Source organism: Culicoides brevitarsis, chromosome 2 (assembly GCF_036172545.1).
Source record: "Culicoides brevitarsis isolate CSIRO-B50_1 chromosome 2, AGI_CSIRO_Cbre_v1, whole genome shotgun sequence".
In the NCBI taxonomy this organism is placed as follows: Eukaryota; Metazoa; Arthropoda; class Insecta; order Diptera; family Ceratopogonidae; genus Culicoides; species Culicoides brevitarsis.
The window spans coordinates 7,762,286-7,789,779 of NC_087086.1; the positions used below are offsets into that span (position 1 = coordinate 7,762,286).

The window sequence follows — 27,494 nt, forward strand, 5'->3', positions numbered from 1 at the left end:
ATTTGAGTATAATAATAATAATAATGATGAAAAAGTTCTTTCTATTCATTGAACAAAATTCGCATTTTTTTCAATGTAAAAACAAATAACTAAGCTAAAATTTATTTTTAGACGAAGTAGAGCAAAGTAAGCAATAAAAATATATAAAAATTTCAATCAATCAAGAAAGTTTTTTCTTTTCAATGTCAACTTTTACTTTATTTTATGTGGATGAGTGTCTCTTGTTGTCACAGTTCAGTTCGAGTCAAATACGAATCAATTCAGCAGAAAAAGGTAATAAATTACAAAAGTAGATTTAAAGGATTTGAAGAGAAAAAGTCTTTGTATCGTTTGTCAAGAAGATCGACGACAAATATTGACTTTGTTTGGGAATAAAGTTTGAAGGTTTCTGTTAAGTAGTTTTTTTTATTGCAATAGGTCAAAAGTTGAACCTTTTTTCCGAAAGAAAAAATATGAATAAGATTGAAATCGTTTAATAATTTTTTTTTTATTTGTTCAAGAGGAAAAATTATTGAACTGTTGAATTGGTTAAAAATTTTTTTAGAATAAATTTTTACAATTTAAATTTTACTGTTAAAAAATTTTTTACAGTTCAAAAAAAGATTTAAAAAAATGTAAAATAAAAAAAAATATTTTTGAAGCTTAATTTTTTTTTTCGTTAGTATTATCTTTAATATTTTATATATAATTATCTTTAGTATCTTTAATTTATAATTTTCTGTAAATATTTTTTATTTATTTTTTTTAGTAATTATCAATTAATAAATTAATTAAAAATAATGCGAAAATAATCAAAATTTTTATTAAAATTAATTTTTTACGTTTTTAGTAATTTTTCGTAAAAGTCAAGTTCATTGTTACTCAAAATTTGAAATTTAATGATAATTTAATTAAATTTAAAAATTATTTTAAAAATTGTTTTTAAATAATTTTAAAAATTAAATTAAAATTATTTTAAAAATTAATTTAAATTATTTTAAAAATTAATTTAAAAAATTAAATTAAATTAAAAATTAATTTAAATTAAAAATTAATTAAATTTGAAAAAATTACTTGATTTCCTCATATTAATTTTTTTTAAAATTATTTTTTAAATTTAATTTTTTTTTGTTATAATTTTTTTTTTCAACAAAAATTTAACCTTCAGTTGCCCTTGAACATTTTGTTTTTTTTTTTTTAAATTTTGCTTCTATATTGACTGAGAAATAACAATTGAACTTTTTCACCGAAGTTAAATGAATTTTTTTCCTCATTCATGTTTTGTTGCCATTTGTTGCATGAACTAAAAAACGTTTAAACGATAAAAATTTAGAGTTTTGTGCACGCAACAAATTCTTTCTTAAATTAGACAAAATTGTTTTGGTGAAAAAATGTTCAAATTTTATCTTAACTTTAATCGTTTTTGTAATTTTGATCAATTTTTTGTTAAATTTTATGTGAATTCTGACTTCAAAGCCGTTATTGTTCCATTTTCCAGTTTCACTTTCAAAAAAAAATGTTTCATTTTTACGTCAATTTTTGACAGTATGGCGCGAAAGTGAAAGAAAAACAAATCCGAATTGTTGTGAAATATTTTTGTTGACCGAATTTATTTAATTTTAAGTTGAAAAGATGATTATTTAATTTATTTTTTGACTTTTATCGAAACTTTAGGAGACGTTTTTTGTGAAAAATTCAATTTTTTGTAGAATTATGGACGAACAAAGTAAGAATTTCATTAAATTTTTTAACATTTTCGAATAACTTTCAAAAAAATCTTTTTAGAATTACTAAAAAAGAAGCGACAAGCCCAAAAAGACCACAATTGGCGTACGATTGCCGAGTTCAGCAACAAGTTAGGAGCTCTTTACTGCGACAACGGAGATTACGAGCAAGCAATTGCGCAATTTAAGGATGAATTCGAGGCATACAAGGCTCTCGGCATGAAAATGGAAGCAGGGCATGCTCAAAGAATGATTGGCGAGATGTTGATGTATCAAGGAGAGTACGAAGCTGCCCTCAAATTCGCTACGAATTACTTGAAAACTGCCGTGGATGAAAAGAACAAAGTCGAGGAGCAACGAGCGCATGCCACAATCGCTCGAATTCACTTGGTTCACGGGCAGAGTGAGGATGAGGGACCAAAAAGACAGAAAATTATCAATGAAGCGGAAAAGGCGTTTCTTCGAGCTGCCTTGGCGTGTAACTCGTAAGTGCTTTTTAAGTAATTTTGATCAAAAATTTTAATTTTTTATGAATTTTTTAAGCAAATTTTTAATAGATTTTCATGAAAGATTTTAATATTTTTATAATTTTTCATAAAAATTTTTAATTTAAAATTATTTTTATATTTTTTCATGAAAATTACGTTTTTAAATTTTTTTTCAAAAAATTAAATTTAGAATTAATCAATAATTAATTTTAATCAAATGAAATTTTTTATTAATAATTTTATATATTTTTGTAATTTTTATAATTTTTTTAAACTATTTTTTTTTTAATTTTAATATTTTTAATTTTTTTTTTTTTAAATTTTTTTTTTTTTATTTTTAAACAAAATAAATTTTGAATTAATTAATTATAATTTTTTTTATTAATTAATTTAATTTTTATTGTTTTTTAAATCTTAATTTTTATAAAAAAATTCAAATTTTTTTAAATTTTTTTCAGGATAAAAAAGCAAATTGGCAGTTTCCAAGCAGCTGACATGGAGGCCCGCATCTACCTGAATCTCGGCGTTTGCAAGGAATATTGCGAAGATTACGAAAAGGCAGCAGAACACATGCAAACCGCCATTCAAATTGCCAAAAAATTCGACTTGCACGAACTTTTGTACCAATGTTACACGTCAGCAGGCTTAATGCACAGTCTTCGAACCGGCGACACCCGAAAATCCCTCTTGATGTTCAACTTAGCGATGCAAACTGCCGAACGCCTCCCCGAAAAGACAAAAAAATCCTGCGAAGTACTGCAGATGAAGGCAGATGTCTCGTTGAAAATCGGCGATATCCGGAGCGCGAAACAATCTCTCGTGCAAGCGTTCAAAATGAAATCCGGCAACGACAAAATTTTGCAAGAAACGATCGAAAAGCAGCTCAAAACGTTAATTGCCGTCGAAAAAGCGCAAGACGAACTTCTGAACTCGGATTCGCAGGAATATGAAGTTCAAAAGGGGCTTTATGAGACACTTGGCGACGGTTGGTGTCAACTTGGCAACTACGGAAAAGCGATTGAATATTACCTGAAGATGTTGGGATGTGCGGAACTGGATGGCGTTTCGTCAAAGGAGTTGGTGCCGATCTACGTGAGTCTTTATCAGACCTATAGGGACAACAAACAATACAATTTGGCCTTGACTTATATGAAAAAAGAGCATGAACTCATCGAAAATAACCCAAAAGAGGCTTGTGACACTCTCGTGAGCATCGCTGAAGTTCAAGAATTGGCGGGAAAAAGTTTTTTCGAGATCGAAGAGACTTTGAGGAAGGCTTTGACACTCGCAAAAACGACAAATGACGATTTTTTGGCGAAAAAAGTCATTTTTAAACTCCTTCAGTTGTGTCGAAAGCACGGAATGATCGACCAAGAAGAAATTGTGGCACAAGAAATCCTCGAAAACGGCTTCACAGTGAAAAATTTAGAGAATTTGTTCGAAAATGAGGAAATTTTAGCAGAAGAAGAGCCTGATACGCCCGATATTGGTCACGATATCGACTTGAATGAACTTTTTCAAAGCGATGATGAGGAAAGAAATGACCAAAAACGCTCCGTGGAACGAAGAAAAAGGACAGGAATTAATCTCCAGATGAAACGAAACCAAAAAGGCGAGACTCCGTTGCATTTGGCGTGCATTTCGGGCAATTTAACGCTCGTTCGGCAACTTTTGGACCAAGGACATGAACTTATTGTGCGCGATAATGCGGGCTGGATACCCTTACATGAAGCTTGTAATCACGGTTTCAAAGAAATTGTCGAAGAATTGCTCACTCGAGGGGCGAATCGAGGCATTAATGATCGCGGCGGCACAAAATGCGATGGCGTGACACCCTTATATGACGCTTGTAGCAACGGAAATTTGGAAATTGTGGAGTTATTATTGGAACGGGGTGCAGATCCAACGATGAAAACGAATGACGGGGACTCTGCCTTGCATGCGTTGGAGCTTTGGCGAGAAAATGCTGTTGGATTAACTGCCGCCGAGGAGAATTTGTACAAAAATTTGCATCACAAGATCAAACATAGCTTGGAAAAAACGGGAAATTTGAATATTTCGAAAGATTCAGAGACAAAAAAGCGACTTTCGTTGTCCAGAAGTAGCAGTTTTAAGGATTTGGAAGTCAGAAGCACAAGCAGTTCAGGTTCTCGTCACACACCGAAAGTGCGAAATATCAGAAAAGGTCTCGACATTTCCTCGGATGATGATTCTGAGGTTGAATTTTCGTCAAATACTTCAAAAATCACGTCTTTAGTACCGACAAAATCGTCGGAAACGCTTTCGGAGCAAAAACGAGCACGTTCCGATTACAAAGAAGTCATGTCAAAACTCAGAAAACCCCATTCCAGCAACAATTATTCGCCATATTCGGCGGAATCGACTGAAAGAAAGCAATCTGCGCTCATTTCGACGACAAATCTCGACGATGATTGGTTAGAAGATGACTTAGGTCCGAATCGAAAAAAGCAAAAAATTATTCAGGAACCGATTTTACCACGAGCCAAAGACAATTTTCGTCGCAGCACGTCTTTTGCATCGCCAACGAAAAAAGTTCCGAGTCAGGAAATCGATTCGACGATCGATGATCTTGCGGATTGGGATTCTGTGGATAATTTTGATGCATTTGCGGATGAAAATGACGTTCCATTGTGGCAAAGTACAGCAAAGCAAAAGACGCCGCCACGCAAATCGAATCCAATTAAGAGACAAACGTCGCTAATGGGATGCGGATTTTCCCTCAGGAGAAGCGATAGTCCGAGAAAAGGAGATAATTTGCCAGATTCGACGATAAATGAACATTTTCCGGTTATTTATGCGAGTCCGAGTCCTGTTAAAGTTGTTGCGCCTGTAACGGGATTGAAGACGATAGTTGTGAAAATTGCAGATGAATTGATTTCAGTGCCTGTGAAAGTTGCGGAAATTGATAATTTGGATGTTGAGTGGCTCGTGAATGAGGTTAAGAGGCGTTATTCCAAGTGAGTATATTTTATTTTAGAAAAATTCTTGAAAAAAAATTTTTTAAATAATTTTAAATTATTTTTAAACTTTTTGGCTATTAAAAAAATAAAAAACATTAATAAAAGTTTTTTAAAAATTTAAAAGAAAAATAATTATTAAAATTACAAAATAATTTTAAATTAAAAATTATTTTTTATTGAAAAAAATTATTTAAAAAAAATAATTTAAAAAAAAAATAATTAAAAAAAAAATATTTGAAAAAAATTATTAAAAAATAAATTAAAAAATTTTTCAAGTGAAATTCAAACCTTAAAAAATAATTATTATTTATTTTATATTTTTCAATATTTTTTTTTATTTATTTAAAAATTTTTGAACATAAAAGTACTTAGAAAAATTTTTAAAAATATAACTTTAAATTAAAATAAAGATTTTTGTTATTTTTTTTATCATAATAAAATTTTCCAGATAACTATTTTAATTTTAAATAAAAAAAAAAATATTTAAAAATTAATTTAGAAAAAATTATAAAAAAAATAATTAAAAAAATTTTTTAACTAAAATGTCTAAATTTTTAAAATATTTTTCTAAAAATGATTGAATTTACATCTCAAATATTTTTTTTTTTTTAAATATTTTGAATAAAATTTCAAATTATAAAATATTTATTAATTTTTATATAATTTTCCAAAAAAAAAAATTAAATTTTTATTTATTTTTTTTTTTAATTAAATTTTGAGCATACCTAAATTAATTCTTTTAATTTATTTTTTTATTTAATTTTATTTTTTTTATTAAATTAATTTTTTTTTAATTAAATTTGATTTTTGTAATAAATTTTTATTTACTTTTTTTTTTAGTTTATTTGGTCGCTCACCCGAAATCCGTATAACTTTGGACAACGCTCTTGTCGAAACAACGGATCCCCTTGCGATTGTCTTCACCGCTACCGAAGTCGGAGCTCGTATATTAAAATTCAACACAATTTCCCTGATGAATCGCTATCGCGCTGCTTGTCAAGAACTGAAATTTCCCATCTTAGAAGACGTCATTAACGCATTCGAGCAATCTTTGTCAAGCAAACGACTGAATTTGGAGGATTTGATGTTAACAAGTGACGAAATTCAACCAATTTCGAATGCAATAAAGCAAGAAACTGAACTCGTTTTTATGAATTTCGACAATAATTGCTTACAAAACAGCGGATTGAAGCATTTATCAGAAGTTTTGGGAGAATTAAAGGCTTTGGAAGACCTAAGATTGAGCGGGAATTTGATCGAAGTTGATGGAATCAAAGCTTTGACGGGAAATTCGATCGTTTTGGAGAATTTAACGAGTCTGACGTTGGATTTTAATCCTTTAGGCAACGACGGAGTGAAAGTTCTCTTCGAAAAAGGGCCTTTTTGGTGCCCGAATTTAACAAAATTATCAATGGCGGCTTGTGATATCAAAATTATCGAAGGAAATCCGACAATTTTATCGAAATTAACTCATTTGGACTTCAGTGAAAACGCGTTGGACAGAAAAAGTTTGGATTTTATCGCCAAAAATATCAATAGAGAACGGATAAAAGTCTTAAAACTCAATAACATGGGCAATAATTCGTTAAATTGGTTCCCGTTATTCGTCTCTCCGTTCGCCAAACTCGAGGAACTTTACCTCGCCTCAAACACTTTAACGGATGACGTGATACGAGAATTGCTTTCGTCATGTACCTGCCTTAATTTGCTCGATTTATCGCACAACTCATCGCTCACCTCGACCTCCTTTGAATTTTTCATGAGAAACGTCGCACTCCGGAAAATTTATCTCAACGGGTGTCAAAATCTCCTTCCATCGCCGTCGCTGCCGCATGTTAATTCAACCGCAGACCTATCACTGCCGGAATATATGGAATTAACATTAAACATCACTAATCCAATGGAACGCGAACAACAAGAGAAATACATGCGGAAGATATGGGATGATTGCTACAACAACAACAACAATGACGACGATGATAACGGCGATGATGCCGCCGCCGCCGCACGAAACACGAGAAAAAGCAAGAACAGAGTTGGATATGTGAAAGTTAATAAATTCCAACTGACGGCATTTGTTCTTGATACAACAGATTAATTTTTGTTGGATTTTTTTTTCTCGTTTCGTTCGTTTTTTTGATTGTTTTTTTTTTTGTTAGTTCATAGAATGACCATCGTTCAAATCAATTTTGTGTAAATATAATAAATTAATCATGAATAGTTTTCTTTTGTCTCTTTTGAGTAATTTTTTAAAAAATTGTTGAATGTCCTTTTTCATTTTTTTCTTTTCTTTTATTCAACTTTTATGCGCATCATTTTTTATCATCATTTTTTGTTTATTGACATTGAAGAAAAAAATTTTCACGTGATAAAAGAGTTTTTAGTTAATGAAAAATTTTCTGAACAAAAAACTATTTTTTTTCTTTAATTTTTTTTTGAATTAGCGGAAATGGCGATTTTCAAATTTTTTAACGGAAATTTTTTAAATTGACATTTTTGACTTTTTTCTTATTATTATTCTTATTATTCTTATTTTTTACTTTATTATTTTTTTTTAAATTAAGAACTATTTAAAGAAATTTTGGTGCATTTTTGAACATTTTCTATAAATGATCAAAATTAAAAAAAAAAAAACAAGTTGATAAAAACTTTTCAACTTTTTTTTATTTAAATTTTAATTATTTCACAAAAAGGTTCAAAAATGTTCCAAAATTTTAAATTTCTCAATTTTTAATTAAAAAAAAAATTAAATAAATTTTAAATTAATAAAAATTCGAAATATTCGATTTATAAAAAATAAAATAATTTTCAAACAGCTAAGTTAAACGAAAGCTTGAAAAAAATCATAAAAATTTTTCAATAATTTTTAATTATTTTTTTAAACTGAAAAATCTTTTTATTTTAAAATACGATTTTTTTCTCAAATTTAATAAAAATTTATAGGGAATAATTTTAATTAATTTTTTTTATATTTTTTTTATTATTTTGAATATAAAATATCCCTTTTAAAAAATAAATTTTAGTTTTTAAAAAATTTTTATGATTTTTTTCAAACTTTAATTTAGTTTTAAGAAAATAAATTTAAGTTTTAGAAAATAAAAATATAAATCAAAAATATTTATTTTTTTAATATATAATTTATTTAAATTTTGATCAGTTTTTAAATTTTGAAACTTTAATGTTAATTTCTTTTTTTTTTCTAAATAGAAATAATTTTTATGCAAATCTCCTTTAGTGAAAAAACGCACCTTTTGTTAAGTTTTTTTTCTCTTCGCTGATTGCAAAAAAGCGTAATGTGACGCCTTTACCGTGTCAGAAAAAAAAAGAGAAGAAAAAGTGTGCATCCACGTGAAGACAATGAATATGAATATGCATGAAGATAAGCATTAAAGTGGGTCAAATCAAGATAATGTACAAGTATCAAGAGAAGAAGTATGATGATTTTTGTTTTTGTTTGTTGTGATGTGTTGAGTTTTTGCATGTTTTAAGAATATTAATTCAAGGATGTGGACAAGTTACGGAGGAAATTGTTGCGGAGCAATTTGTCAACGAAAAATATGGATTTGGAGAGGAAATTTTCACTTTTATGACAGACTAGTTCAGAAAAGAGGCAAGAAATGAGGCCAAAAATTGGTAAATATTGATTTCTTATTCAAATTTGACCATAAATTTAACTTTTCTTCACAAACATTTATTTTCTTTACTTTTGTTAAGATTTATGGCTTTGTGTGAACTTTGAGCTATGATGCCAATTATTTTGCTAGATCAGTTCGTGTTAAAGAGGATTCGACATGCATATCTGATTCGCTTCGTTGCATTGCGAAATTTAAAGGAAAATTTATTTGGTTTTAGTTGAGAAAATATTTCAAGGTATTTCTCTCAATTTTTCTGTTCCAAAAACCTTCTCTTAAAAGATTTTTAAGAGCTCAAATTATCACATTTTAAAATTTTTATGAATTTTGACTTTCATCTCATAAAATTTTGTAACGCTATAACTCGAATTATGCTTATTGAAATTTTCTAATTTTTTTTGTAGAATGTCAAATTTAGCTAAGAGAAGGTTTTGATACCAAAAATACGAGCAAAATTGAGTAAATATGCTAAAAACAGTTGAGTAATATTCATTGCATACTTTCATGGGCAAATTTTATATTGAAAGGTAGAACGAAGTTTACGGGTCCTATATTTTGAACACAAAATACGCCGTTCATGTGATTTTTTTAAAGAATTGTCAAGTCAAATACACATTTTGATAAATTCATCAAAAATTTTCGTCGAAAATTGAAATATTTCCGTTCAATTGACAAGAAAATAAGACATTTCTTTAAAAATTCAAAACATTTCCAAATTCCCATTTACCTTTCACGCAAAACCGTAAGTTTTTCCCACAACAACGCTTTGCCATCCTTGTTGTTTTCGCTCCATTTCCAACTACTACTCCATTATTATAACACAACCATAAATGTTATAACAATAAAAATAAAATTCCCTTCATTGCAATGTCAATCACCACATAAAAGAAAATACCTCACATAGTAAAAAATTGTAACATATCGTAATTTATGTTGATATTGCTGCCTGCCATGCTGCTGTCGTTTATTCGTTTCGTTTGCCAAACAAACACCAATACCAATGTATAGCTAATGACAATTTAATGTGATTACATCTTTTGCTTTTAGTCGTCGATATTTCCCATGTTGGAACATTTTTCGGTGATGTTCCTCTTTCCAAACGTAAAAAAATCGAACTTTTGATAAATTGATGCATTTATTACTATTTTGAAGGATGTTCGATGATGTACAACGATTTAATGGAACCCATTAAAAGTTTTTGTAAGCCGAAAATTGCGGTCAATTATTTCATTTTAGATTCGCTCAATTTTTATTGATTTCTTGGGCAAGATAAATAAATTAACGTTTTTTCTTTCTGAGTAAGTCTATTAGGTTGAATAAACAAACAAATTAGAAGGCAAGAAACAAGTTGATTGATTTAATGAAGGATGGTCATATTTGTTTGTGTCTTATCGATGACGAGACGATCGATGTTGGCTGGCAGGAGAATCAATTACTTCAATTACTTTCGTCATATCCGTGGAAAGAAAATGTCTATTGGTAAGTTTTTTAACTGAGCAAACGCGTAACTTTTTATTTTTAACTTAAGGTTTTACGTTACGTCAAAAATTTTTTTGAGAATCATCAAAATTTGCATTGGGATTTAATATTTTTTTTACTTATTGTGAACTTTTCTTCTTATTTTTGAATATTTTTGTATAGAATTTAAGTTTAATTCATACAAAAATATTCAAAAGTAAAAAGAAAAGTTCACAAAAATTCTCTAATTTTAAAATCCCAGTGCAAATTTTGATGATTCTCTTTGACGTAACAAAACCTTAAGTCAAAAAGTTACGCGTTTAGACCCTTACACAATATCAGTATCTTTTTATTTAAAAAATCTACCTCAGCAGAATTCCATTAAAAAGGTAGGAAGTAGGCTTTAAAATGCAATCAAATTAAAGACATTTTCCTCATAAACTGTTCTTTATGACTTTCTTGAATGTCCCAGTTGAGAGATAAAAAGTAGTGAAAAAAAATGTCTCAAGTAAAATTAATATTTAAAAAGGTCAGAGTTGAGAAATTTCTCGCACATGTTCTTCAAAAAAAAGGTTAACGTGCTGTCCGTTGTAATGAGCTCCATTTCCATCGTCGATAAGATGGTCAATTTAGTAAATAATAAATGTGGACCCAAAAGATGAAACAAACCCCAGAGGAAAATTTTGCAGAAGAATCAAAGCTGCTTAACCTTGACGAAGAAGCAACAAATTTTGTATCGATCTTGCAATAAATTAATAAATATTGCGAAAAAAGTACCCAAAGCGGAAAGTAATAAAGTCCCCAAACACATTAGAAACAAGTATGGAGGTAGGTAAGTAACAACAACCCTCTCAATGTCATGTGTTTTAATAAAAATAGTAATAACGAATGGTATTAATGTAGCAGGAAAAAAATATAATAATGACATTTATTATTATTGGAGTCATCATACGCATGTTAACGATCAAGTGTAATGGAAGTAAGAGGATTTTGGTGTGACGTAAGTAGGTGAGTAACAAAGAAAATGGGATACTTGAGAGTATCATCATTGAAGCTTTTGTATTTTTTTATGAATATGAGCATCGATGAATTAACCCAAAAGTCAATAACTTCAAAATTTTATGTTTCGAGCAAAAAAAAAAATTAAAAAAAAATTTTTTAAAAAAAAAAAATAAAAATTTTTAAAAAAAATTTTTAAAAAAATAATTTAAAAAAAAATTAAAAAAAAAAAATTTTTTTGAGCAAATTTCAAAATTAATTTTTAAATTTAAAAATATTTTTAGAAAAAAATTAATTTAATTCTTTGAAAAATTTTTTTTTTTTAATTTATGAGAGAATTTCTAAAAGATTCGAAAACTAAAAAACTTCCTTAATTCTTTAATTAAAGCTTTAAATTTTGTTTCCTATTAGAATAAAATAACGTGAAAATTTCTTAGAAAGAATCCTGTAAATATTTTCTCTCAAACGCTGCTTGGTAACGACGAACTTAATTAATTGATATAAAGAATCGAAAATATTCTTCTTTCTCATGGAACACGTTTTTGCAGTAAAAATTATTATCTAAAATAGAAAATCTCAAAAGAAGATTATGATTTAGTGAAAATATGCACAGAAAAATTTTCTTCGGTTTTCAATATTTTTTTCGAAGAAAATTTCTTTTCAAGTTCATTATTTGAAAATTAATACCTTGCGGATATTTAACCTTAACCTAAAGATCAAAGAATTTTTTTTATGAAAAAATTTTCAATTAAATTTTCTAATAAAAAATCTAAAAATTTCTTCTTGTAGAGAAAATCAAACTCGATTGAAACTCAATATCAAATTGATGCAATAACCGATAATTTGTACTTTATAGTAGTATTTAATGAGCGCAATTATGTTAATTAGGTTTGTCAACATGCAGTAATTACGTTTTGTTTGCCATACATTTCCATTTATTTATTTATAAAATGTTTCCAACCCTTTTTTCAATGTCACGAACCAGACGTCTCCACGCCTGTCGCTATTTATAAATGTAAATCTGTCTAAATGAAGACTAAATTAATTTCACTTTTAAACATGTTTGCATAGGATTTTCATCATGTGACACGAGTAAATTACTCGTACCAGTCCTGCTTACATTAAATAATTACTCGAAATGGTAGAATCCGGCATGTTATCTATAATGAAAATCGTAATTCTTGTCTATATCGTAGGTACGATGATAAATTTTACAACAATTTATCATATTTCTCTCTAATCAAATTCGCATGAATATGTGAAAAACATGTTTTAATTAATCCTTTTATCCGGTTTTGATTTATTTTTGCCTATTATTGTCGTACATGGAAAATATATTTTTGAGGAAGGTTTTAGTTTGAATCCCTTGTCTTTATAATTTGATTTCATCTGACAGACCCATCAAAGTTTCATATGAAAATTTTACATTTATTACATTTCCCAAATGGAATGCAGTGTTCTTTTTTACTGTAACGTCCACAAAATAATATAAATCATAAACCAATGCCATGAAAAATAAATAAATATTTAAGCGACTGAGGGACATTTAGGCAAATACAATAAAGAAAAATGTTTCAATTTTGATCTTTCTAAATTTTTGACAATGCTTCAATTGGGAATAGAATAAATTGATTTTAAGCCTTTATTGTTTTATTAACTTTTTTTTTTATTTTTTAGGTATCAGAAATTGTATCAACTGAAGTAAGATGGAAAAAATTTTATAATCTCACAATTTCGAATTGATGGATTATTTGGAAGAATCAATAAAGATCAACTTTAAAGGAAGAATAAATGGAAAGGAAAACAATTAAAAATTCAAAGAATAATTGAGTAGTTTAGCAATATAGTAAGAAGTATTACAGAGTAAATCATGCCTTTTGGTAACAGGAACAAATATAAGTACAGAAAAAAAATCAAACAACTAAACTGAAAACGCATACTTGTAGGAAATGGTATAAGCTATAAAATCTGAAAGGCGATCCTTCAAATCCGAAAGACAAACAACTTAAGGAAAATCTTTGAAATATGTGTGATGTCACTCACGTTGAACCTTAAACTCACGTTGAACCTTGAAATTTTACTATTCCCGTATTTAATTGAAGTATGCTTTGAAAATGATTTTAGTTAATGTGATGTCTGATGTCTGAACTTAAACTGAACAAAGGATGGGAAAGAAAAGTGTTCTGCAAAATATTGCAAGAAGCATGATATTTTTTTTATTAGAAATTTTAAAACCGCTTTGAAATATTACACTGGCGACAAAACATCTCAAAGATTTTATAAAGAAAAATTTTAAGACCCATCTAAAATTTCAAACAACCTTGTAATATGAAACATATTCCCTTATTGTCCCATCCTTTTATCTCTCCTCTTTTCTCGAAATTCTGACCGACCTCACTCAACGCGTGTAACGTAAATGTTTTTAGATTCAATTATTCAATCAAAAACTTTTTCATATGTGTTTTTCATGTCTGTTTGTCTCTCGTGTGTGTGTGTGTGTTTAATTTTCAGTTTTCATTCAAACTTTTGAACAAGGGAATGAATTTGTCTTCTGCTCTCATGGCTGATTGAATCAAATAACGACACAAAAAAAAAAGTTTGCTCTCCAAAGTAACATGGGACACAATGTGATAAGGATAAAGTAGGCAAGGACCAAGTAAAGTCGAGAATGAAGTGTTTCAATTAAGTTTGTGATATTTTTTCATCGCACTTTTTTACAACTTTTTGACAAACTTCGGTCCTTTGCAGCAACGTCTAAGTAAACATTACATGACGATACCTTGTTGATTTTTTTTTTGGTGCGAATAGAAAAAAACATCATCATAAATCAAATAAATCGAGCAATAAACCAACATCAAATTAGCAACATGCCAAAAAACATGATGATCTATATTGTTAGAGGAACAAGATTGAAAGAGGACCATTTATAGCGCCTCGTCGTCGTTATAAAATAAAATCATATTGTTCATTCATTTATTATTCAGCCATTTGGAGTAAGTACCTGACTAATTAATTGTAATCTCGGTTGCTTTGAATGATTTAATGGGTTATGAGGTTTGTTGAGAGCGCGACACTTGGGCTTTTGTTCAGATTTTTTGTCATGCAATGTCAAAAGGAAAATTTTTTCAGGGGTTATTGAACTAACACGAAAATTTTATTTTTTTCATTGTTGAAGAAGAAAAGGAAAAGACGATAATTTGATAATATGTCTGGCTTGGAAGTGATGTGATGCATGGCGCTGACATTTTTGCAATTGAACAAAATTAAATTTCAAGGTTAAAATTACTGTCTGTTTAGAAAAAAATTTTAGTTTATTCAAAAAAAATTTGAAATAAAATTTTACGTCGCATGAAAATTTAGTTAAACTAACGAAATAAAAACTGATAATTTGGAATAAAATATCAAATATGGTCGATAATACTCAAGAGCGTGATGGTGATAAACACAAATGTGGTTGTAACGGTCTGTTAATCGCCCAAATGGTCTCAAGTGAATAATATCCATTTCACGTTTTTATATTTGAAAATTTCGCTTAACAGACAGTTTTATGATTTTTAGTTTCGATCTACGTTTTGCACAAAAAAAAATAAAAATTACATATAAAGCTCTAAAGTTATATGATTATTTTTTAAAGAAGATTTTCAAAAAAAAATTTCAATATTAATAAATTTTAATTTTTTTAAATTTAATTTAATTTTTTAAATTTTATGTAAGTAATTTTTTAATGAAAGTTATATGATTTTTTTTTTTAATATTTTAGAATTTGAATAAAATGATTAAAAATGATAAATTTATTTTCAAAATTTGACAAAATTAGCTTGACAAATTTTCAAAATTCGAAATTAGTTTTTAAAACAAAACTTTGTCAAAGAAAAATTTTTTTAAATTTAATTTTTTAATTTTTTAAAATATTTATAAATTAAGCCCTCTGACAAATTTCAATCCATTTAATTTGACAAAAATTTTTTAACTTTATGTAAAACAAAACTAAAGAAAATTTTTTTTTTCAGTTTCAATTTTTTGGCAGTTTTGAGTTATAAAATGATTAAAAATGATAAATTAGAGCCCTCTGACAAATTTTTATCCATTTGGAGCAAGATTTGACAAAAATTGCTTTGACACAGTTTTTGACACAGTTTTTTTTGCTCTTGATTTAGTTTTTAAAACAAAACTATGTCAAAGAAAAAAATTTTTTTCAGTTTCAATTTTTTGGCAGTTTTGAGTTACAAAATGATTAAAAATGATAAATTAGAGCTCTTCTGATAAATTTTTATCCATTTGGAGCAAGATTTGACAAAAATGGCTTTGACACAGTTTTGAAGAAAAAACTAAATCAAGCAATTTTAAGTTTAAAAAAATAAATAAAAAAAAATTAAATAAATAAATAAAACAAAGACTTGAATTTTTCACAATTTGAGTAAAATAAATTAAACTAAATTAATTAATTCGAAATAAATTTTAAAAATTTATTTAAATAATGCTTTGACACAGTTTTATTATCAAAAAAAAAAAAAATAAATAAATTAAATTAAAATAATAAATAAAAAAAATAAAAAAAAAAAAATTTTAAAAAAAAATTCAATAAAATCAAAAAGTTCAAAGAATTAAATTTACATAAAAAAAATCTTCCGTACTTTAGCAAAACTTTTAACCTTTTAAAAACTTAATGACTATAAAAGCTTTACTAAAAGCGCAAAAATCATCCTCCGAGACAATCAACTCGTTATGACACTTTGTTGTTGTTGTTGTAAATTCCTCCCATTACACATGTTTGCCATTTTCATCGTTTTTCATCTCAACCGCGTTACAGACACCATACGTACAAAGAGACAAGACGATGACACACATTCTCGCACTTCAAATGAAAATTCATGCGGCAAAGTATTTAACACGTCTCCTTTTAATTAGTGTTTATTATGCTTTCTTCTGCCTTGTAATCATCATAATGATTATTATTTTTTGCTCTTCTCGTGTTTATTAGTGAACTTTTTTTTTGCATTTTATTTATGTTTCGCCTTTGAGGCGGTGACTACCTCACGCAATTGCTTATTATTCATTTGCAATTTTTTTTTTGTTTTTTTTTATGATAATTGAATCATTTCTAAGCAAAAAAAATGTGGTTTACCGCAAAAGCAAGGAAAAAACTGAACATTAACTCACCATTTTCGATCGTCTCTTTGGCACATGATATAATCTTGCCTTTTCTACGTCTCAATGCTGATGTGCCAGCCATGCCGGCTGTCGTGATGCCATTATCCTCGTCAATAAACTCTTCGTTGCCGTTATCCTCGGACTCGATTATTTCCTCCTGCATTATTAATCCGTGTGTTGTTTGTTGCGGCGGCGGCGATTGTTGTCGTTGTTCCATTGTAAGTTTTTTTTTTCTTGTAGATATTTCTTAAAATTAGTAATTATAAATTATTTAACAATGAATGGCTTTTTAATTATTTACAGCTGCTTGCATGTAAGAATATTGTATTGTATAAAGGACAACAATAATTTTTTTATTTTATTTTTTTTATGCACTTTACGTAATTTTTTTTTACTTTTTTCACACTTTTCCGACCAAATATCGAATTATGAGTTTTTCCGTGCGAAAAAGAAGTTGGAATCGTTCGTGGGGTATCGCAAGAAGACAGAAAACGTAGTATTATGTAATTCCGTATGCATGTGTCGGCGGCCTTTTTTTACGTGTGGGTGAATATTTTAGATGAATAATTCCGATAGGCGAGCAAAACGAGACCACTTGTACAACTTTTCCTCGGGAACATTTCTTCTTGCGGGAAATTTTTACATTTTTACGACTTTTTATGATAATTTACGGTTCGTAGACGTAGTAATGATAGTACGGAGCAGAAAGAGTTGATCAGACACCTTTTTATGTTATTTTGTTATTCACTCGAATTTTTTTTCTTTCTTTTTTCTTCACTTTTTCTGCAATAAATAATTTTTTATGTACATGATATATAATTATTACTGTGAATTTCTCTTTGTTTCTTTCGTTTATTTAAATTTTTTTTGTTTTTTTTCTGTTTGCCGAAAGACGGAAAATATTTTTTGTGCAGATGTTGACCAGAGAAAGTATGAACTTCGAGTGAACTGTTGTTGGGAAGTCGTGTGTTGTGTTTGCCACACAAACAAACGAAGAGAAGGGAAATTATTGATTTTTCGTGGAGGGAAATTTTGGAAAAATGGCTGCGTAGTGAAAATGGAAAAGGATTTCCAAATGCATGGCATGGGGGAGACAGTTTATTATTGCGTCTGAAGGAAAATTTTTAATGCGTTTTAGGAGGAGGGAAATTACGTTTTAATTTTGTTTGTCATTTTTTCTTATACTAAAAAACAACTTATATTAATGTTTAAAAAAATTAAAAAAAAAAAAAATAAAAAAATTATAATAAATAAAAAATAAAATTGTAGCTTTAAAAATTCAATTAATTTTTTTTTTAAAGAATTAATTAATTTTTAATTTAATTTAATTTTAATAATTTAATCTAAATTCGATCTAAATTAATGAATTTTATATAATTAATTTTCTTTAAATCCTTGATGAAGAATTGGAATTAAATTTTAAAAAATTCCAAAATCAATAAAAAATATTTTATAATTAAGATTGAATTCAGAATCAATCGTATTAAAAATTTTAATTTATTAAAAAAATTAATAAAATAATTTAAAATTAAAATTTAATTCAAAAGATTTTAAATAGAAAATTTGCTCAAAAATATAAATTCTTAATTTTTTGAATTTAATAAAATATTTAAAATTTTAAATTTAATAATAAAAATATTTGAAATTAAATAAAATTAAAAATTAATTAAAATTAATTTAAAATAAATATTTTTTTAAAATTATTTTTAAATATTTTTTCTTAATAAATTTAGATTTTTGAGCAATTTTTTTAATGAAAATTTTTGAATAAAAAATATTTATTTGAAATAATTATTTATTATTTGATAAATTAATTCAATAAATAAATAAAACTAATATTTTTTCGATTAAAATTCACTTTATTTTAATTTTTTTTTTCGTTGACATCTTCATTAATTCTACAGGTATATATCATCTAATTGTTAATTAATCAATTATTAATTAATTATATTGTATAAACAAATAAAAATCATGACAGATTTTTTTTTATCACAAGGAAAAATTTGTAAAAATAAAAATTAACACCAATTATCGGTAATAGAGTCTTTAAAATGCTTATAAAAGGTCTTTTTTTTAACAAAATATTAAAATTGGGTCCATAAATTAATTATTTTATTACAAAAAATTAAAATAATAAAATTAAAAATATTTTTTAAAATTTTTTTGAATTAAAAAAAATATTTAAAAATGAAAGATAAAAAGACGGATTAAGTCAGGTAATAAAAAAATTAAAAATTCAATAAAATTTCAGTAATCAGTTTTTGTTTACGAATAATTTGACATTTATGTTTAATATTAATTAATTATTTTTTTTTAATTAATATGAGTTCCAAATTTTTTCTATCTACATTTTTTTTGTGTATATTAATTATTATTGATATTTTGGGAGATTTTTATGGGTAATTATTAATTTATTTTATTATTTTATTTGGGGTTGGGATTTGTGCTTAAAATTTATTGTATTTATCACTCTAATTTTTTATTTTAATTAATTCAATTCTACATCGTAACAGTCCAAAATTTTTGACTGAATCCTTTTTTTAAAAATTTTTTAAGGGTTTCAGTCAAATTTCCATAAAAATTATTATTTTTTTTGTTAAAAGTGGTTAAATACATGACATTGCGTGAGATAATAAAAAAAGAAAATTATCAGCAAGCTTCGTTCATTTTTTTGTGTGATTATCTCATGAAATATTTGAATAAAACTCCATTTTTTTCAGGAAAAAATTTCTATAAAATTTGACACGTCAAGATTTAAGTTGCGAATTTTTTACTGATCATTATCGGACATGACGATAGATGATCTGTCATCGTCATTTTCGTTGCTGCTCGAGCTATGGCTGCTGTTGCTGCGTGGATTCGATGCATAACTTTCCGTGTTCTCGTTTTGTTGTTCCTGATGCACATTTACCGCTGTTTTTTCCGAATTTACGGGCAATTGCACGACACTTGACACCGATCCTGATTGCGATGAACAAGCAGAATCCGATTCAGTGCGCGATGTGCTCGGAATTGGTTCGGGATTTGCTGCTGGAGGCGAGGGATCTTTCGGAAATGTGCCATCAGTGATTCGACGAATTTCTCGAGGTGCTCGATTTGTGTCGCCAACTCGTCCCGCAGGTCGAAAAGTGTTGTCATCAAAGTTAAAAGCCCAATTTCTGAAGGGATCGTGATGATAATTCTCCGGCGCGGCATCTTCTTCAGCGGAATTATCGAAAACATTGCGCCTTGCTTGAAAATCTCGGCATCTGGGACGATCATAAAGCTCACTGGACTCATTTAAGCGCGAAAGTTGCTGCGGCACAGGACGAATGACACGCGGATACGGCCCGTTCATCGTTGGATATTCGCGTGGCGGCGGAATTGTGTCGATGCAATCGTAAATATGAGGTCTCATTTCGCCATTTCGCATCTCCGCTTGTCCCTGGAAACGCAAAAGACCCTGATTGGCGCCGCTGCCTGCGTGTTGTTCATCGCAACCGTCGCATTTGCGCGAAAACATGAAGTTAAAGTCGATTATTTTGTAATCGGGACCTTCGCCAGCCCACAATGGAAGCCATTTGTTCACGAGCAACCATTGCAGCGACGATTTTGAGATTCGGTTTAGCGTTCCGGGATTGTGATGCGCCTGATTGGATGTCACGTTGGCAGTTGTTGTCGCAGCTGATGATGTTCCAGATGAGGCAGATGCTGCGGATGTCGATGGCGTATCGTACACTGAACGGGAGTTTTGTTGTTGTTTTTGTGCTTGTTTGCGACTTTGTTTGGGGATTGCGCCGGAATTGGGGCGAATTGATGCGTAAGTGCCTGATGGAGTGCTTTGAGTTGCTTCGTTTCCTAAAAAAATTAATGAAAAAAAATATGTAAGTACTTATTTTTTAGTTTAAAATATGTTGTTGTTTTATTTCTGATTTTTTTAAAATAATTCAACAAAAAAATAAATTAAAATATAAAAAAATACATTTTAATTTTATTAATTAATTATTTTATTATTTTTTTCGATTTATTTAATTTTTTATATTTTTAATTAATATTCAATAATATTAATTTATATCAAAAATTTTCATTTTATTTAATTCGTCGAAAAAAAAAATAAATTTATTTAAAATGAAGTTAATATTTTCTACAAAAATAAGAGACATTTTTTTTAATCTGAATTTATGAAAAACAAAAGAAATTTTTTAAAAATTCAATTTAGTAACTCAAATAATTGTACTAAAAAAATTTAAAAAAATAGGTAAATAATTTTTTATTTTATTTATTTTATTTTTCAATTTTGAAATAATTAAGAGGAAAATCAAATCAAAAATAAATAAAAAAATTATAATAATTTTTTTTAAATAGACAAAAAGGAACAATTTTGATTTTTTTTCAAATTAAAAAAAAATATGCTTTGATATTTTTTTTTTGAATTTTTTATCTTTAATTTAATTTTAAAAAAGTCAATTGAAAAGTATTAAAAAAATTATATTTTTTCCAAAAATAAGAGATTTTTTTTTAATTTGATTTTATTAAAGATAAAAGAAAATTTTCAAAAGTTCAATTTGTTAACTCAAAAAATTTTACAGTTTAATTTAATAAATTATAGAAATTAGAATAATTATAGAAATTAGAAATTAGAATAATTCTAAAATTAAGAAAAAAAGTTTATCAAAATTTTTAATAATATTTTTCTTCAAGTTTGAAAAAAAAATTTTTTAATAGCAAAATAAATAAAATTAAATTAACAAACAATATAAAAAATTCACAAAATATTTAAAAATTAAAAAAATCAAAATTAAAAAGAATTAAAATAAAAATTTAAAAAAAAATATTTTCTTATTTTTAAAAATTTTAATTTAAAAATTTTTAATTTTTAAAAATTTCTTTTTATGCTTCATTTTTAATATTTTAAAAATTTATGAAATTCATAAAATTTAAAAAAAAAATATTTTTTTAACTCACCAGCTCTATCAATATTCGTCATAGATTGTGAATTCTCGCCGCCCAAACAGCTAAAGAACGATTTTGCCGACGAAGAATCCTTCGAATTATTTTGTGCGCCTCCCGGATTGAGTCTTATGTGTCCTACAGTGCCCAAATGCGAATGCCCAAGCACTGCGTAATGTCCTCCGAGCGAATAATGATCGATATTTCCGCAACTCGATGAGAGATGACGTTCAATGCGCCCAACTCCATGTCCAATGACATCAAGTCTTCCATAACGATTCGTATTTTGGTATTCCGGTTCTTCTTCGCGCACCCGTTCATACATATTTTCATAACGCACAGCATCAATGGGATACGGAGCATATTGATACGACTCGGTATCATCAAAACTTCGTTGTCGTCGAGCATTTCGCGGGAAATTCGCGTAACGAACACGATTTACGTCGGGATTTTGCTGCGGGCGTTGCTTGCGAGGGACGTCATATGTGCCGCGATCGTATAATTCGTTGCGATAAGCGAGCGGATGGTACGGTTGAGCGTTTTGTGGTTGTTGCGGTTGTTGCTGGTTTTGCGATTGTGCAGGGGCGATAGCATGATATGGTTCAACAGATTCGTATAAATTTTCGTAATGAGCGCTACTATTATTGTTATTGTTGCTACAGTTGCTACTTGTACTACTTTGTACTGCTGGCCCTCCGCCAACAGCTCCTTCTTGCTGCTGCTGCTGCTGGATACCTTCGGCCTGACTGTTCTCGTCGTCGTTCGTCGCCATACCATGTTGAATCGCGCCCTGCAGTCCATTTCACATCGGTTTATCGATCATGCAAACGCCGGCGTAACTGCGTCCGATACTCATCGATGCCGGCAAAATTCGCCAAGTGTCACTTTCGGGGCAATAAACTTCGACGGAGGCTAAATTACTTGTGCCATCATCGCCTCCGATGACATAAAGTTGCCCGCAATGCGAAACGACGCCCGCGTTTCGACGACAAAAGTGCATATCGGCGACAGAATGCCACGAATCTGTTTCGGGGTTGTATGCTTCGACACTTTTTCGCACAAGAGGACCGTCGTGACCTCCAACGGCGTATAATAAGTTGTCGAGAACTCCGACGCCAGCTCCCGAACGACGTGCTGACATTTCACTGACAACTTTCCATACGTTTGTGGCTTGATCGTAACGTTCGACGGAAGCGAGACACTGTCTTGAAGCGCCATCGTAACCTCCAACGGCGTAAAGCAAGCCATTTACGACACCGACTCCGACACTGCTGCGTCTCGTTGACATTGGAGCGATCATTATCCATTTTTCACTAAAACGAAAGTAAATATTTTAGTTAAAAAAAATTAAAAAAAATTGCTTGAAATTTTAATTTTTAAGTGAAATTTTCCAAAAATAATTAATTTCTCATATTTAAAAAAAAAAATTAAAATTTTGAATTAATTTAATTTTTTTTTTTTTTTTTTTGATACGAAAATATAAAATTTTATCAAAAAAAAATATATGTTTAAATTATTTCTTGTCAATTTTTAACAAAAAATTCTTTAAGAATTTTTATTCAAAAAAAAAAAAAATATTAAAAATTTGAAAGATTTTTGCATTAAAATTTAAATTATTAAAAAAAATTAATTTTAGATTTTTTTTTATAAATTTTGAAATTTTATTTAAAATAATTTTTCTAAAATAAAAAATATCTTCAATTTTTATAGAAATTTTTAAAAAATGTAAACAAACAAATTTTAATTTTTTTTAAATTAAAAGTTTTGCTTGCAAATTTCAAATTTCAAAATAATTTTTTTCTCAAAAATAATAAATAAATAATGATTTAAAATTATTTTTCAAAAAACTCAACGCATTTTTGGTTAAAAATTCTGAATTTATGATTAAAATTATAAAAAATTTAGAAAAAAAATTTATGACTTTTAACATATAAATTTGTATGAAAATAAATGAAGATAAATGAATAAAATAAATTTGATAAAAAATAATATTTTGAGAGTTTTATAAAATTAATTTAATTTTCATTAAAATAAAACTAATTTATTTTTTAAAAATTGAATCGAACAAAATTTTAAAAAAATAAAAAAAAATAAATAATTAAAGTTAAAAATTTTTAAAACTAATTCTTTAAATTAAATTTTAAAATCGTTGAGAATTAAATATTAAATTTTATTTAAATAAAACTAAATTTATTTTTTTTTTTCAAAATTTAATCCCTTAAAATTTGGTAAAAATTTATTAAAAAAAAAATAATTTTGTAAAAATAAATAAAATAAAAATTAATTTTTTTTTGAATAAAATTTTTAAATTATGAAGAATTAAATTATAAAATTATTTAAAATTAAATTTTAAAATTCTTTAAAATTTTCTTTAAAAATTATATGAAATTTAATTTAATTAATTAATTTTACTAAAAATTTTTTATAATAAAATTTTTTAAATTTAAAATTTTTTTTTTTGATCAACATTTAACATTTTTTTTCCAAAAATTAAAAAAAAAATTAAAAAAAAAATTTATCAAAAAAACTTACGTTGCTGGATCATACATCTCCGCCGAACTCAATCCCGTAGATCCATCGAATCCTCCAACGGCATAAATACATCCATTTAATACTGCAACGCCCAACGTACTTCGTCTCGCCTCCATATTCGTACAAGTTGTCCATTGATCGCGTGACGGCGAATAAACATCGACAGTTTTCACGCGCAACGACCCGTTAAACCCGCCAACAGCGTAAACTTTGTCTCCCAACACTGCCAGTCCAGCTCGACAGCGTCGCGAAGGCATTTCCGCTGCTTGAAACCATCGTTCCTCGCGCAAATCGTAACATTCGACAGACCGAATCGCCTTCGGAGCTTGTCCGCCGATGACTAAAAGAACTTTTGGGAGGCCCACAGGAGCTCGCGGAACAGTTCGCGGGGTTTTAAAAGCCAATTTTTGTTCGCCTTTCAAAAGATGATATTTGAGGGCTTCGATGTAGTAATCTTTGCACAGCAGATCCTCCTTGAAAAGTGGCTCTTTTTCGACACGTTGCACGAGATAATCTTGTGTGAGAAGCGGCAAACGAACATTTTCCATTAACGAAGCCAAATATTGACGTCGTTCGTTGGCGTTGTACTCAATCCACGTGATGACGCTTTCAAAGACCTTTTCTTCCGACGGAACGCACAAACGATCACTTTTAATGAGGTTCAGCACTTGTTGATGCGTCAAATTCAGAAATTCATCGTATTGAACAATTTCCGAAAAATGTTGCTCGACATAATTATCCGTGTAGTTCAACAACTCGAGACATCCATGAATATCCGCAAAATTACGAATTCCCAAACAATTCGTGGGATCAAGTTGCGTTTCGAGATATTTACAGCAAGCGTCCCGAACTTCCGTTAATTGGAGCAAATTTGCCGCCGTCAACAAAGCTTGAACATTTTCTTCTGTCACATCGACAACTGACGTGTAGACATATTCGACGAGTAATCGCAGCGCTTGATGATCGACACCTTGCAACGTGATCTTGTCTTGACGCGATTCCTCGAATCCCGTAAACATGGCGTAAAAATATTGACTGCATGCAGCGAGGACCATTTTGTGCGCCGGGATTTCAACATCTTCAGCAACTAAGATGACGTCGCAAAGCAAATTTTCGCGCCGCATGCTGTTCATGATGTCGAAAGCGCGGGATGTGTGATCGTTGTTGCGATAAGCGTCGAGAGATCCACGTTCGCGGATGTTTTGGCGCGGAATTTGCTTCTGGGAACTCTCGTCGAGGGAGTTTTGGCTCGCATATCGCAGGAGGCAACTGAAAATAAAGGTAAGAAAATTTATATTTTAATTATTTTTCTTTGTAATTTTTAATTTTTTTATTCAAATTAAGCTTAATAAATTAATTAAAAATTTTGAAAAATAAAAATTAGAAATTTTTTTGATTTATGACCAATGAATTTTATCGAGTATTTAAATTATAAAAAAGATTTTTTTTCAATAGGTTTTCTTAAAATTTTGCATATTTCACAAATTTAAAAAATTTACAGAAAATAATTATTTTTCTAATTTTTTTTATTTTATTTTTTTTTTTTTTATTTTTTTTTTGTTTTTTAAAATATTTTTTAAAAAATATTTTTTTAATTCATTTTTTTATTTTTATTTTATTTTTTATTTAATTTTTTTTATTTTACTTATTTTTTAATTTATTTATTTTTTAATTTATTATTTTTTTATTTGAGCCATTTTCACTAAAAATTAAAAAAAAAATATAGAAAATACTGACTTTTGAATTTACTTTAACAAACATTTTTCCTTTTTGATTATTTTTTTGATAAAAATCGATTAAAATGTCAATATTTTATTAAAATTTTAAAAAGTCAATATTAAAAAAACTAAAAACTAAAATAAATAAATAAAATAAAAATATTAAGTTAATTGAAATAATAATGTAGGTAATAAATATTTTTTTTTAAATAAATTAATTTTTTAATTCATAAATTAAATGAATTAATTAATTAATGAATTGTTATATTAATTTAATTAAATAAAAAATAGTTTTAAAAATTAATAAAATAAAAAAAAATTAAATTAAAAAATAATTATAAATTCAATTATTAATTAATTAAAAAATCATAATTTAATAAATTAAATTAAATGTTGAATTCAAAAATAAATAAATTAATTAAAATATTTTTTTTTTTCAATATTTTTAATAACTTTTTAATTTTATCATTTAAAAAATTAAAAAAAAATCAACTAAATAATACCGCAAAAAATTCGAAATGCGGTAAAAAAATATTATTCTAAAAATAATAATTTTTTATCAGCGGAGATAAGAGACATAGACGCTAAAAAAATCCTTATCTCCGACTCCCTTGAGACATCCGACGCGAAATTTTCGCACGTAAACATAAACAAGTAACAAGCAGCTGATATGGAAGTAAAAATGTTCAAAGTTCATTTCTCTCCCTTATTTGTCGTCGTCGTCGTCGCAAGCTCAAAGCAAGTCAAGTCAGCAAAAAAACGACTTTTTATATAGGTAAACAACAATCATATGGGAGCGCTACGCACAGAACAATGAACCAGTACACCTTCTATGCGAGGTACCGAGGCAGCGAAAACGACAATGGCGCATAACTTTTTTTCATCGGGGTCGATTGCACAAAAAAACTCGAAAATTCGACAAAAACATGACAAACCTTCCACGTTCCAACGAAGATCCTTCGGCGGCGGAGTTGGAGCCGTGTCCCGAATTGTTGTACGCCGAAATATTGTTCATTTTTGTGGCTTTTGTGGTGCCCTGAAAAAATTTTTCACACACAGTCGGAGACTTGTAATGCGAAGTTTTCAAGTATTTTGCACGATTTTTGAGCTTTTTCCTGACAATTTTCGCAAAATTTATGTCCTAATGACAGCGATGTGCACTTTGTCGCGGATTATTTTGTTATTTCAGGCATTTTTTCGAGGGATTTTTAACTGGCACGACTTTTTGTGTGAAAATTTTTGTTTGACTGTGTGAATGGTTGAATTAGCAGAAGGAGAATTGAGATTTTAACGAATTTTCTTGTCGTTATTCGTTAAATTAAAGAAAAATAATAATTTTATTATTTAATAAAATAAATAAATTTATTTTTTTAAATTATTAATTAATTAATTAATTTAATTAAATTAAATTTTTATTAATTTTCAGAAAATTAAAAAAAAATATTTTAATTACAAAAATAAAAAGCTCAAAAAATTATTTTTTAAAATAATAAAAATTAATAAATTACATATTTAATTATAAAATAATATTACCTAATGTTATAAATTAAAAATATAAAATAAATTTAATTAAATTTAACTCTTTAAAAAATTATAAACAATTTATTCACTTTAAAATAATTAATTTTTGAACATATTGAAACTTACAAAAATTTTTAAATAATTTTTCCATTTTTTTATATAAATTTGTGAAAAAATAAAAATCTACAAAAATTTCTTTAAATATTTAATTTTGTCTGAAAATTTGTTTAGTTTTATTTATTATTTAATTTTAATTTATTTAAATTTATTTTTTTTTAAATAATTAATTTTAATTTTTTTATTTAATTTAATTTAATTTTTTTATTTTATTTTAATTTAATTTATTTTTAATTTATTTTATTTTTTTAATAATTTTTTAATT

At 27.6% G+C, this 27,494-nt stretch overlaps 3 protein-coding genes across 3 annotated transcripts in view; 1 reads left to right on the forward strand and 2 right to left on the reverse strand.

The window, feature by feature from the left end:
* LOC134831481 (anoctamin-8) overlaps nucleotides 1-16,639 on the reverse strand; it is a 31,154-nt gene extending 14,515 nt beyond the window's left edge. Inside the window, exon 1 of the mRNA XM_063845216.1 lies at nucleotides 16,422-16,639. Within this exon, the coding sequence (XP_063701286.1) occupies nucleotides 16,422-16,629 (208 nt within the window). The 5' untranslated portion in view covers nucleotides 16,630-16,639. The remainder of the gene's footprint in view (nucleotides 1-16,421) is intronic.
* On the forward strand, nucleotides 1,613-7,396 carry LOC134830383 (tonsoku-like protein). The gene is made up of 4 exons (XM_063843847.1): nucleotides 1,613-1,705; nucleotides 1,765-2,188; nucleotides 2,650-5,169; nucleotides 6,013-7,396. The coding sequence occupies exons 1-4, from the start codon at nucleotides 1,693-1,695 to the stop codon at nucleotides 7,268-7,270; spliced, it is 4,215 nt and encodes a 1,404-aa protein (XP_063699917.1). The 5' UTR covers nucleotides 1,613-1,692; the 3' UTR covers nucleotides 7,271-7,396.
* A 1,819-nt stretch (nucleotides 16,640-18,458) lies between the features above and the next one.
* LOC134829725 (ring canal kelch homolog) lies at nucleotides 18,459-26,813 on the reverse strand. The gene is made up of 4 exons (XM_063842955.1): nucleotides 26,527-26,813; nucleotides 23,874-25,142; nucleotides 21,357-22,654; nucleotides 18,459-20,249 (listed from the first exon to the last, which is right to left on the reverse strand). The coding sequence occupies exons 1-4, from the start codon at nucleotides 26,604-26,606 to the stop codon at nucleotides 19,183-19,185; spliced, it is 3,714 nt and encodes a 1,237-aa protein (XP_063699025.1). The 5' UTR covers nucleotides 26,607-26,813; the 3' UTR covers nucleotides 18,459-19,182.
* Between the last annotated feature and the right edge of the window lie 681 nt (nucleotides 26,814-27,494).

Bases quoted from the DNA above. Each gene is read 5' to 3' on its own strand.
- LOC134830383 (XM_063843847.1), top strand. The intron at 2,189-2,649 runs GTAAGTGCTTTT...AATTTTTTTCAG, and splicing joins GCTGCCTTGGCGTGTAACTC to GATAAAAAAGCAAATTGGCA. The intron at 5,170-6,012 runs GTGAGTATATTT...TTTTTTTTTTAG, and splicing joins GTTAAGAGGCGTTATTCCAA to TTTATTTGGTCGCTCACCCG.